Source organism: Mesocricetus auratus, unplaced genomic scaffold (genome assembly GCF_017639785.1).
Source record: "Mesocricetus auratus isolate SY011 unplaced genomic scaffold, BCM_Maur_2.0 Super-Scaffold_100019, whole genome shotgun sequence".
NCBI lineage: Eukaryota > Metazoa > Chordata > Mammalia > Rodentia > Cricetidae > Mesocricetus > Mesocricetus auratus.
Genome location: NW_024429200.1, coordinates 34,619,519 through 34,633,180, shown reverse-complemented (window position 1 = coordinate 34,633,180; position 13,662 = coordinate 34,619,519). Strand labels below are relative to the sequence as shown.

The window sequence follows — 13,662 nt, the reverse complement described above, 5'->3', positions numbered from 1 at the left end:
ATACTGCTGTCTGTCTGGAAATGCATTTTTTTAAGAGCAGACCCAGTTCAGCAACTCAGCTGAAGCTAACAGCTCGTTAGATGGGACACTTTTGGCAAATCAAACAGGGGCCAGAGGTGGATGAGAGAAAGGACAGAGGTCATAAGAACCATAGTTTAAAACACGAGGAAGAATGAAAATGGGAAAGATGACTCTAATTTATTACAAAATTCTGTGAAGTCCAGAGAAAGAATCTTTGGGGATCCCATGGGTGTATCAGAAGTCAAAAGTTCCATCCATTCCTTTGGAAAGGACAGAGTAGAAGGTTCAGTGCTAGCCAGAACAACCAAAGAAACACACATATCAGACCCTTAACTAGAAAGAAACAGGAAGAGTGGATATGCCAAACAAACAAAACAATAAGGGTTATCAGAATGAGTCTTCTGAAGGACTGTGGAAGAATCCACAGGAGGTAACTAAAGAGGAAGAGGGAAGAGGAGCCCTGTGCAGTTCTAGAATGAATAATCTGGTGTTCTTAAAAACAAATGACTGGCATCTCTTCATGACAAGTTACTGTTATAAATTGTTATCTCTACATAGATATGAGCAAAAAAATCCTTTAAAATACACAGATGTTTGTTTCAAAGGCAGTGGGGATACTGGGAAACTTTGTCCTACTGTGAATCAGACATGGTGGATGAAGATTCTAGCTGCTGAATAGTAGGGTACCAGTCATAAAAATGTTAGTGACCCCAACTTCAAAGATACATGGAGAAACTCCTTTATTTCTTTTATCTTAAAGGAAGGACATTTTATGATATTAATTTGCTCTTTATTTAAACACTAGCATTATTTTGCAAACATTTTGGTGGCTCCCAAAGTTATAGAAACTAGGTCTCTTATTTGGTTAATCTTCATAACCACATACAGCCAATATTTTGGGAAGGAGAGAGATATTAAAGATGAATAAACAAAAAATATGAAGTGAAAATTTACAGTGGTAACTGATACTCTGAACAAAACTAATACTAAGGCAGGCTTTTCCCATAAACAAATGCACTGTTTCAAAGGTCATGTAATGTTGCTAATGGACACATTTATAGATAGAAAAATGTACAAGGATGAACCCATCATTCAAGGGTGAAGCCATCTTTCTAATAAAAATCAAGTACCAAGTAATTATTTAACAGCAAAACATCAATTTGGTTTACAATCAAATCACCCAAAATTAGACAAAATATTCATGCCCATTTTTCCAAGTTTACATAAAGGCTGTTTTAAATCAATATTGTTAATCATACTTCTTAATGTTTTCAATAAATTGTTATAATAAGCACACTTGGACAATTTCTATAAGTGTCAGGAGAGAGACTGGTAAGGGGCATAGGTTAAAAACAAGAAGTGATTTTTAGTTTTTTTTTAAGGAAAACAATGGCTGAAGAACACAAGAGGATCAAAGTATTTTTAGAAAATTAGGAAAACAAAAGTTTATTTTTCAGGTTGATTTATTAAACACTCACTGACACAGGACTGAAACAGAGCAGGAAGAGCACTGGAAGCAAACACTGATGGAGATTTACATTTATAGCCTAAACTCACCACCGTTCTTCCCAGCAGCCATTTTTCTGCTGATAATAAAACTGTTGGCTTGTTTGGTCTTCCAGTTAACTGTTCCATTTATGCCATCAGCACAGCTTAATAAAAAAGCTTTTCAGAATAAAACAAATGCACACAAAGAAATGAAATTAATGTCAAATTAAAAATGACTATCACAGACACTGTTAACTTGGCTCAGATTACAACTGGTCAAAGTAGCTGCTGTGTTCCAACTAGTAAATGTTTATTACCCACCAATATGAGGAATCTACAGGAATAGCAAGTAAACAAGATATGGTTCCTGCCCCACAAGGAGCTTACAATCTCTGAGGACTGAATGGTAATGTCTATACAGAAATATTGATTATGAAACGATATAAATGATGTCTGCAGATGGCCAAAAGCATGAGGGCCACAGGAACGCTGGAGGGGGGACAATTATCTCTGGCTAGGAATTTTGCATTACATCAACCCAGAGTTGAGTTTGGAAATATTAAAGTGGCAGCTATGATGATCAGGATTAGATAGGGCCCAGAGATACACGAGAACACCGGAGGGGAGACAATTATCTCTGCCTAGGAATTTTGCATTACATCAACCCAGGGTTGAGTTTGGAAATATTAAAGGCAGCGATGAAGAGGATAAGATAGGGTCCAGAGGCACACAGAGACTATCACAATAGTCAGCTCAAAGCTAAGGGAAAGACAAAGAGGCGCCAGCTAGCCACAAGACCCATAGTAGATAATACTGAATACTTTTCAAACCTCAGGATACATAGATAAAGGAGAGTCAAAGATGACTTTGAAGGTTTGGCCTAGCATGATACTGGCCAGAGATACATTAGTAACCACAGAAGAAAGGTTAACTTCAGGAGAAAGAAGAGCGTCAAATTTGGGATATGTTAAACTTAGGGTACCAAATGGACATCCAATAAGGCCAGCTAAGAAGACACTGCTTCAGATTTGGTTCATAAACAACCATAAATGGACTTCAGATGCAGACTTGAAGTTATTTCTCAATAGAACTGACAACAGGAGCTGAAGTTCCAGTGCTCATGCCCCCAGGGAGCACATTTGAGACTGTAAACCATGAGGTGATCTGGAGCACGTACACTCTTCATGCTGTTTCTCTTCATCCAGACTGCCTATCTTACCACTGAGTTTCCACTTTTCACCCTGACTCTTTAGATTTCATGGATTTAGCCTCCATTATAACACTAACTCTCTACTCTACTCTCCTTCTTCTCACCATCTCAGAGAAGTTGCCTCTGGGTTGAGCACAACTGCAAAATCTCCTAGGGTTTACCCTGTACAACTGTCCTTTCTCCTAAACCCAAAATGCAGTAAGAAAGAACACACAAGGGGCTAGAGAGGTGAAAAAGACCCTGTTTGGTTCCCAGCATCCAACTTAGGTAGATCATGATCTATTACTCCAGAGAATCTGATGCTTTCTTCTGATCTCCTCAGGTACCTACTGCACACAGGTGGTGCACATTCATAACCCAAGAATTAATTCACACGCATAGATTTAAAAACTAAAAAAGAAATGAGTAAGACAGAATGCACAAAATAGGCAAGGATAGTAAAAGCAGAATGTGTTAATATACATACTTCTATATCAAAATAGAGGATGATTCCACAATGTAAGGCAGGGGTAGTCACAGGTTGGACAACAGGGTCTGACATGACACATACTCCAATGAAAGGAGATGTCATGGAAGAAGCTTCAACCCATATCCTCACTTGCTACAAAATGGTCAGAGGGTGACAGCTTTATTAAAAAAAAAAAGACCACTAACTTTCAAAAGCAGGAAATTGACTTGTGACCGTTTGAAAATGGAGTTCTAGTAAGGTTGTGAAAGAAGGAAACAAGCTGTAAGGATTAAGACGTAGAAGCTGCAAGCGCAGTCCCTCTGTGAGGAGCAGCAGCCAGTACCAGTACGAGGAAGCCAGGCAATGGTGGAGGGCGGGGTGGAGAAACAGGGAGCCAGCCGGTAGAGGGTCACTGAGGTGCTACACACAAGCTCTAGAAAAGATGTGAGGAGAAAGAAGGAAAGAAAACAGAAATAAAGAAAAGGGGCATAGTCATTGAGACACAAGTCCCAGAAAAGTAGATCCCCCTCCGGGCCAGAAATAGATAAGTATAGAAAATGCCTCTTGAATGAGAAAGTAAGGATGGCTGAGAGCTAAAACATTCTGTAGAGCCCAAAAATTAATGCTAAAATTAAGTCAGAGATTATGAATGAATTTTCTTTTCATATTGACTTTTCAGTAAAATGTTTAACAAATGAGAAATAACAAGTACCAGTATAAAATGGGGGGGGGGGGAGACAATTCATTCAAAATCTAAGGTCTAGCTGACTGTGGTGCCTTTGATCACTGTACTTGCAGGTGACAGTAGCAGGATACAGGGATCAAGGACAGACTTCTTGTTTCGAAACAAACAAACAAACAAACAAACAAAAAGAGAAAATCCTGCAAAAACCTACCTCATTAACACAAACAATCAAACAAGCATGTAGTCTTATGGGAAATAAAAGTCAGAGACTCTAGAACTCTAGCAAAGAAACTACTTGACTAGCATTCAGTTTTAAACTATGCAAATTTAAGTGAACTAGCTTTATCTACTAAATGGATAATCTCATGAGTGACTTCCTTAATAAGCAGTTGATTTGTTCTAGAACTGAAATTATGGGTTTCTAAAGCTAGGTGCAACAATACATGGTAGGCTTTCTCAGTAACTTCAATATTAAACAAAATCCAAAATGCTAACAATGTCCCATGACTCAGCAGTTCTCTCCAGATTTTCATTATTGGGTTCTAAAGGCAGCATTGCTGGTTATACACCTAGGCAGAGCCCCTTCAGAGTAAATGGCCCATGTACCCCATAAGGTTTATAGTGAATATAAACACAACATGTATCTGTGACTCTGCAAAAGATAGTCTAGGTAGATAGGCTACATGATTTCATTACGTGATTCTCATCAACAATTATGAAGTCTAGAAGACTGACATGTTATAACATGATAGAGTATGATACACTAGTCCGGTGTGCTTGTATGCACCAAAACAAGAGTGACCCAGCACTGAAAATTCCTACCTCCTTACCCCTAGCTCATCTATCTTAACAGTCAGAACATTTAAGTCACTGCTGGATGATGAAGAAGCCCACCCTACAGATGCAGGAAGCAGATGACAAATTCTGCTCTCTTTTCCAGCAGCCCTTAGATGTTACTGTTTCACACTACCAGGCCCCGAGTAAAGGGTTTTCATGTATTGTCTCACTCAATCCTTACAAACCCAAGCGAATCTATCAATGTGTTTGAAGATTACAGAGGCTTAATCTTAAGGCACAAGGTAGTAAATCCAGCAGGCAGACACCCTGGAGCTTGTCACTTCTCTGTGGGCTGGGTGGTGAGTCATCACAAAGTTAAGCATGGGTTGAGAGACCAGATAGCACTGGGTTGAGTCCTTCCTCCATTCTGTTGCAGCCATCCTCAGACTATGGTGTACATAGATTCACCGCTCTGAGTTTGCACACAAAACCAAACACATTGAATTTATGCATGACTCCCATGACTTATTTGCATAACTGTAAGTCAGTGAGATTTTGTTTTTGTACTCTTGCTTTCAACAACTTCACTAACCTCAGCATAAGGTTCTGTCGTCACTTTGTGTCCGTGGCTAGTAAACTAATGTATCATTTCCATGCTTTCTGGATCCTCAGTAGAGATAGTGCTCCAATTGTCAAGAATTAAGACAGAACACAACAGCTGCACACATCTCATCCATGTTCCTGCATCCTAAGGGCAGCAATGCTTTGAGTACATTTTTCTTTTTGTAATGTAAGAGGAAGCCAGGTCTTTCTTTTAAAATGTTTATTTATGTAGTGGGGTGTGTGTGTGTGTGTGTGTGTGTGTGTGTGTGTGTGTGTGTGTAATACATGTGCAAGGGACTAGACATGCCATGTGGCACATTGGTCAGAGGACGACTTTACACCGTCAGTCGCTCCTTCCATCTTATTTGGGCTCCAGGGACAGAACTCAGGTCTTCGCACTTCGTGGAAAAGCACATTTATCACAGAGCTACCACATTGGTCCTTGCATATTCATTTTTAAGCACATATTAATTCATACAATAACTGACTGACCTCAGATAACTGAAGCCTGATAAATCTAAATAAAAGGGTAACCATTATGCTCTGCTCACCAAGCAATGTTATTAAAGACGAGGCAGAATGCAGTTGTTTAGACATTCAAGTTCCACACATACCTTACAGAGAAATCTCAATAATATTGAAATAATTATTTGTTTTTAATTTTTTGCTCAACATCATGGGAGCACTTAACTAATTTCTTGTGTGAAAAAAAATCACTGTAATCTATACACTGACAAATGGAGATTCCTCACTGATTTTAAAAAAATGTTTGGTAGCTTTATTTTCATTAGAAGACCAAAGCATTTTATTTCCTGTAAGAAAAAAAAACCTTTTTTAAAAACTATGACTCAGTTTTAAAAATCTTTTTTCTGTATACAACTTTTCAAGATTAAATCTAATGTGTAAAATAGTGCCAACCTGAATAGATGGGTTATCGGATGAACTGCAGAGGTTACGCAGCATCTTCAGAAATCGTTACAGGAAGAGCTTCGTGATCATTTGTCACAATTACCCCTACAAGGCTGCTGTGCTCTAACTGAAGAGCACAAAGGCAAAGATCACCATGAGTCCTGCCTTTACACAGCAAAAGTCAGTGACAGTTCACACTTACCGGTGTGCACAGCACAGCCAACTTTTCAATGCTTCCCCTCCAAACTAATCAGAGCCAAATGAATCTGAAGGTGGCTGGCATGCCCTTGAGTTCCCTAGAAGCCATACACTACTTAAGGTTTGTCTTAAGATTCTCTGATTCATTTGGAGGCTTGTAGCAGCATAACAAGTTTTCATCTGGCCCTGGGCAAGCAGTCTCTAAAGGGAGATTACTGCTCTTTCCCTAACCTGAGTAATTTGCAGACTAGGGGTGGGGGGATCTGCTGTTTAATACAAGCGATTGAAGAGCTATGAATAGTGACTGATTGCTGATGAGCTAATCAGAATGACAAGGGACAGAAATAATAAATAATAAGTTGCTCAGACATCACTGTCCAAGTAAACAGCAGGATATGCCAAATGGAATTTAATCTGATTAGCACACTCACCTACCAAGTGAACGATCAAGCCTTATCAAGCCTCTCTCAGGTCCTGCTTCAGTTATCTCTTTGCATATACTACTCCAAGGAGACCCAAAGACTTTGCCAAGAAGTTGACTGTGTATCTCACATCCCCCAGTCTTCCCTTCTCCAACTAACTCCCTTCAAGACCCTTTTCTTTTCCCCTTTCAAAAATCGATTTTTTATCATCCTCTGTGTCTGTGTGTCGGTGAGTCTGTGTGTGTGTGTGTGTGTGTGTGTGTGTGTGTGTGTGTGTGTGTCTGTGTACACACCATGCCACGGTGTATGTTTGAAGATCAAAGGAAACTGCTGTGGAACCAATTCTCTCTTTTCAGCTGTACATAGATTGCAGGGATTAAATCGAATTGCCGGCTCGCATCTCTAGCAGCAAGCACCTTTACTCACTTAACCATCTCTCCAGGCCCCCTTCCTTCCCTTATGCCACTTTCTTACTACTTACAAAACGGCGTCTAAACTGTTCCTATTTTTTTCTCTTTGTACAAAAGATCAACTGATTATTGTTTCTTGTTAGCACCCATGTTTTCAGTGCAACACTAGCTAGACCCTGAACAAAAGTGCTTACACATATTAACTAATTTCATTTTTGTATTAACTATGTGAAATAGGCAGTATTAGTTCCATTTCATAATAAGGACAAGAAGTCTTAGGAAATTGAGTTATTTACCACCAGTCACCAGCTTCGTAAGTGGCAGGATTGGATTTTTGAGCCCACTTTGTGGCTGACGGCAAAATCACTATTACTTATTTATCAGCCCTACCTCAAAATAGTTTTTAAAAAGAATGCAATGTGTAAACGGCATGTTCTCATCTCAGATACTCTTATTATTGCTAGCTTATCAACTACGGCTTATTTTGCTTCTGAGGGGGAAAAAATGCTTTGCCGGACCCTTGCATTAGATATAGCAACGAGACAGTGCTTTGGCTGTGAGGAAGGAATTAAGTCAGTGTACTTCTGCATTAAAATCTAAACAAAACACAAAACAATTCACTCATAGAAGAACGCCGTGATGAGGCTTCACCAAGCCTGTCTCCTACGCCGCTAACAGGTGCCCGGAAGGGTATTCCTAGGAGAAGTGCTCGCTGCAGCAGGGCTTGAGAGCAAGAACTTTAAAAACAAAACCAAATCCTAGCAGAATCTGAGCAGCCATATGATATGATTTAAGTTTACTACGATTTTTATCATTTTTAAGCAAGGTAAATTATGAGACTGAAGTGAAATAAAACTGGGCTTCAGAGAGGCAGAGGGCAGTGCTCAGGGTGAGACTTCCTGAAGGGAGGCTAGCTGAACTCAAATCTAGTTTTCCCCCTGCTGGTTAGCCAGTGTTTCTGTGCCTCAGTTTCTTCCTCGGGTAGGAACAGAGCAGAGCTCACCTCACAGAGGCACTGTCAGTACTGAGTGAGAGAATACACGTAAAACCTTTTCAGTGAAAGTGAGCACAAAATGATAACTCACAAGTGATTGATCTATCATTTATTTTCAACTAATCTGAAGAAATATTTGGGCTTTTTAAAATGTTTTTTTGATATTCAATTAAAAATTATCACTTCAGCTGATATTATATGGCACCCTCATTTTTCCCCTACAACCACGATGCATGAAATGTAATCATATTTCCATGATAGGCTAGGAGACATGATGGAGCACCCCAAAACACTCTAAAAGCCTAGCGCCTCAGTTTTGTCAAACTTCACCCCCGGGTCTAAGAAAAAGGTAACCAGGCATATCCTCAGGCCTAACCCTTACTCAGGGAGTTCTGGCGACAGATTGTCGCCATTTACCTCTTTGGAAGCAGATGTTATGTGAATTCCATTTACACTCATCTTCCCTGAGATCTCATGAACCTTAGGTGTTTTTTCCCCCTGAGGAAAGAATGCAACCAAAGGGGAAAAACTGTGTGCCGTGTGCACACGATTCATTTTTGCAGTAAACATAATCCCAAGGCCAGGCAAAAATTAAATTGGAATATTTGAAAGAGTGGCTGAGACCAAAGGTCTCTAGCTAAGATTTGCTTTCTGGCTCAGATAACTTAGAGAAGTTGTAGCTCTTCCTCTGTTACAAGGCGCTTTCTGCTCTTCTGTAGAAAGGGAACACATTGGGACCTTTCACAAAAGACATCCACACTATGTGTGATAGCTACATGCATCATTGCTGTCTAATGTCCTCATGTGAAAGATGTGGGATTGTTCTCCAATGAAGACAGTCGGTGAAAAGCAGAACACAAAACACCATACACTATTTGAAATCCAGAGTACTAGTGCGATCTAGTGGAAAGGGATTAAAAAGCAGTGGGTTCCTGTGAGCCACTGGGGTACGGAAGTGAAGCTGTAGCAAAGACTTCTATTCAAAAATCTAAAGCAACAGCGTTACACCCTCTTTCTAGCTAGGAAGCATCTAAAAGAGAAATACTCATATCGAGTGTTTGCTTTAAATTGCCATTAGTTGTCTATATTATAGGAGTCATGCTTTACAAGCGTATTGCATTACAACTTTCATCAGGATGCTATATTTTATAAAGGTGCCTTCTCACATCCCTATTGTCATCTTACCAAAACCACTCACTGGCTACTCTTAACTGTCTTTGCATCTTTCTGTATTTTATTCATATGGAACACATATTTGTAACCAGGCATAAATATACCTGTTTTTCACTGAGAGGATACTTGCACCTGTTTACATGTTAAAATTGCATAGCCTTCCATCCTGTGGCTCAGTCGTAATTTATTTACTGTCACCGCGAATTCAACTGGACCAAACTTAGACCAGAGATCTCGCCTTTCCAATCAGACCCCCTTCCCGCATTAGAGACCACTGGGCAGATGACAGAAACGTAACAATCATAACCTCCTTGCAAACAACCCCAAATTCACTCAGATACCCTCGGTCAGATTTTACCCCTTGGAATGTTCCCCCTCTCTTCATGTTCTCTGCCCCCATGTTAGCCTACAAGGTCACTATCTCCAGCCTGGGTGTAAACAGCCTCCAGTGGCAATTTATTCAGAGTCCTCTAACCTTTTCTTCACACAGCAGTTAGAGTACTCTTTTTGAAATGCAAATCTGGTCTTGTCCCGCTTAACCCCCCTCTGAGACTTCCCATTGGTGTTAGTACAAAGATGAACCTCTTTAAGGTGGTCTACTAGGTCGGGAGAGATTGGCTCCTTGACCCCGCTGGCATTGTCTTTGCCCGTCTCTTTCTTCTCTCAGCACTTTTTAGGTAGCAGTCTCTGGCTGCCCCTGGACCTCAGCAGAAGCCCGGTCTCACTGGAACCTTTCCTGATTCACCTCCCATTTACTTCCCTTCACATCTGAGCGCATCCTTGGAAGAAAAAAATTCACCCTTATTCCAGTTCAGTCAAATCCTCTCTGCTAGTGTCTGCAGCACTTAGCTTCGTTACAAAGAGTACAGTCTTATGTGTAAATATCTGGTCAATCTTCGCAAAAATTAATCCAGAAGATAAAAAAGCTTGATTCATTTTTTTCAGTTAAATGTGTAAAAAGTTCTACAGCTGGACCACGTATTTCCCAGCATCTGCCACAGCTTCTTAAAAACACCCAATGCACCCCCAAAGAAAGTATAAAATAATTATTCATTCATTAAGATTACCGAGAGTTTTTCTTGTTTTTCCTTATCACTACCAAGCATAATATTCATGTCTGTATCTCTGAGCATTTTTATCAGTTTACATGTAAGCTAAACATCCACAAGGAAAACTGCCAGGTCAAAAAATAAAATGTACAATTCAGATACTGATAAGATATCTAACAGCCTACTGCAGTGCTGGTTTTTGATTAGAATCAACTGTGCAACTACTGAGAATAAAAGATGTCAAAGGTGCTACATTGATTAACTGTTGCATGGGAGAGAAAAGCCGGATCATTTTACTGCCTCGCGAGAAACACCGCTTTGCTAAAGAGAGAAAACAAATCTTAGAGCTAATGTTTTCTTTGCTTTTACATTCGAAGGTAAAACAGAAGCTATATTTCTTTACATACCGCTGAGGAAAAAATAGGGAACTGAAACACCCCACTATAACTGGTCTAGGAAAATTAACTGTGATCTCTTTCAAATTCAGAGGGAGCCTCCGATCTCCATAATAATCAAAGGGGTGAGGAGATGAATGAGAGAAAGGGCAAAGAATGGGAAGGAATGTACACTAAAGCTGCCTGTCTCCCAAACAGTTTCTCAACCAGCCGGTCCATTTATCTGAAAAGAAAGTCTGTCTTTCCATGTCACAACAGATGCCGTGGTGATTCCCGCGGTGCAGGCTGCCAAGGATCTATTCTAAATATCTGATTAGTCTAAGGTAGTTAGGTAGAAAGTGAGCCATGTGAAAGATGATTTTTAAATAAAGAAATACATTTAAACCACTGACATAAATGTTGCATTAAAATTCCTAGGTGAAGACTTAAACAAACAAACGAAAAAAAAAAACTTAGAGAGACCTAAGAAGAAACTTGCATAGCCTTTCCTATCGCACAAATGCTTCTGAGAATATAGTCACACCAGCAACAAATGTTCGGGAAGCAACCTAGTCATTCCCCAGGATAACTCATTTTGAAAGCCTAAATACTGGGATTATTACTTTGTAGTTCAGGGACATGGGCAAGCACTGCATTCAAGGAATTGCAAGTAGTTTCCTGCAGATCAGGTAAGCTTTGACATGCCAGAACCTCACTTTTGAGAGTTTCTCTCCCAGAAATAGGAGCTGAGCCAGAGAATGCCTGTGGCATCCCCAGTAACTGGGAAGACAGCCACCGCAAGAGGCTGTGTGTGTTATTACAACCTCACAGAAGTGTATGGCACGGTTACAAAATGAGTAAAAGAGAGAAGAGAGTTGTTTAACAGTAAAAATCTACTTCATGCAATCAAAACGAGAGTGATTCCACTGCTGACTCCAGGCCACTGGAGTGGAGAAGAAAGTTCCGGGTCTGAGGCAGGAGTGAAAGCAGCAGGAGAGAGCTCATTAAGACAGCAGAATTGTCTCCCTTCTCTTCACATTTCTTACAGAGCCCTCCATAGTTTGCAAGGTTTCCAAATACCTAACACAGATCCTATGAGGTCAGAAATGCTGCTCAAAAAAAAAATCCCTGATGCAAGTCCTATAACCTCTTGAATTCATTTTGAACAATCACGTATTCCAAGTTAGATATGGTTATCAAAATAAACCATCAATGGGCAGATGAACAGACACGGAAGAAAAATCTGCCCCAAGGTATGTTTGACACAGTAAGAATGTGCTCCCGAGGCGGTCAGAAACCACACTCATCCAGACAAGCTGTTAAGAAACACAGGCTGGAAGCTACTTTTGACGGTTATGATTTTATGGTGTTGCTGGAAAAACAACAACAACAAACCCTCAACTTTATTATTAAGTGATACCACAGGGGGAAGAGGGGTTACTGTAGAGAGCTCTTCCCACATTCCCCTGAGGAAGAGGATGGCAGGAGGCACCAAGCTATCTTGGGCCAGTGGCCAGCATCTTGCCTACCAAGTAACCCTGTAGTCCCAAGCATCCACCACCACTAGGCAGAAGTCTGCTTGAACCAAGCAAGACACCTGGGGAGCCAGGAAGAAAGAGAAAAGAAAGTGACTCTGGGGAGCTAGTTAAGACAAGGACACTTGGTGGGAGAGAAGTGATCTTGGATTTTCTCAGATTTCCAAGTTTGCAATGCAGAGGAGACAAACATGAACTTGCAACTTATAGGGTTGTTCTTTTTAGAAAGTTTATCAGAGGACAGAAAAAAAAAAAAAGGCTTCCATGACAAGCTTGTGTACTGGCTACACTAAAATATCCTAGTGGTCTTCAAATTCCCTACTGCAAAAAAGGTCTTTGATACTGGTAAAAAGAACAGTGGAGTTGATTTTCCTGTCCGGCTGCACTGTTAGAAAGGGTTTGAGTTGGCTCTCACTGAATGCTGGTTCTGGTCTCTGAAGCAAACAGAAGGGTATTTCTACTTTTAGTCTACTCAATCTAAACATTTTCAGACCCTTTGAGGATACCCTCTAGGACAGAGTTTCCAGATCCTCACCAACCCAACAGACTGTTCTGCAAGTTGCCTAATGTGTCAACATCTCTCTTCAAACTGACAGCCAGAGATGAACACGATACTCCAGATGTGCTCGATTAGAGCAAGGTCCTATTAATTTTCATGATGTGCAGACATTACAGTTAATAACCACAGTCTAACTTGGATTTTTATTGATAAGTCATATCATGCCGTTGCTTCATACGGATCTTCCTAAAGAATGGGAAGGGGGCAAAAGTCACTCCCCTTCTCTTCCTGTCAGAGAATTGAGGTGCACTGGTTGCTGCACTCTGTGCGTATGCCATGGCACTGGACTCAAACTGTATTTAACTCTAAATCCTGTTACCTGTTTGCAACAGCTATCCCTTTTCCAGATATTCCTGAATTGTGAACAAGACTTGTAGATCTCTGTCAAAATCATTTGTGCCAGTGTTACCCAAGTGAAGATCCAGGGCAAGGGTTTGTGACCCTACCCGGGTTCCTGTCTTCTTCAGACTCAGTATCCTATACACATCTGGCCGGCACTGGTCCCAGCTAGTCTCCGGCTCACACACTAATCCCGATAATTAGTCTGTACACCGTCTCTCACATCAGCCTATAGCCTCCCTAAAAGCAAGATTCATTTAACTTTTGAAATAAAGAGTAAAAGACCCACATAACTTAAAAGTACATGTCTATGAAAATATGCATACACTCCGAGAAAAACGCAGGAAGGAAAGAATACCAGTGAGAATGTGTATGGCAGGCTGTAGAGGTTGTTTGGGATTTACTGGTATTATTGTTTAATTCATTGCTGTCTTTACTACAATTACATGTCTTTAAAAAATAGCAATG

The 13,662-nt window shown here is 40.4% G+C and overlaps 1 protein-coding gene across 10 annotated transcripts in view; it reads right to left on the bottom strand.

Annotated features, from left to right (window-relative positions):
• Sgce (sarcoglycan epsilon) overlaps window positions 1–13,662 on the bottom strand; it is a 69,427-nt gene that overhangs the window by 51,484 nt on the left and 4,281 nt on the right. For 6 of the 10 annotated variants that reach the window (XM_021234607.2, XM_013122657.3, XM_013122660.3 and 3 more), the window contains exon 2: window positions 1,579–1,686. The exons of the other annotated variants lie outside the window; for them this stretch is intronic. In XM_021234607.2, coding sequence (XP_021090266.1) covers window positions 1,579–1,686 — 108 coding nt within the window. The remainder of the gene's footprint in view (window positions 1–1,578; window positions 1,687–13,662) is intronic. 10 annotated transcript variants of the gene reach the window in all.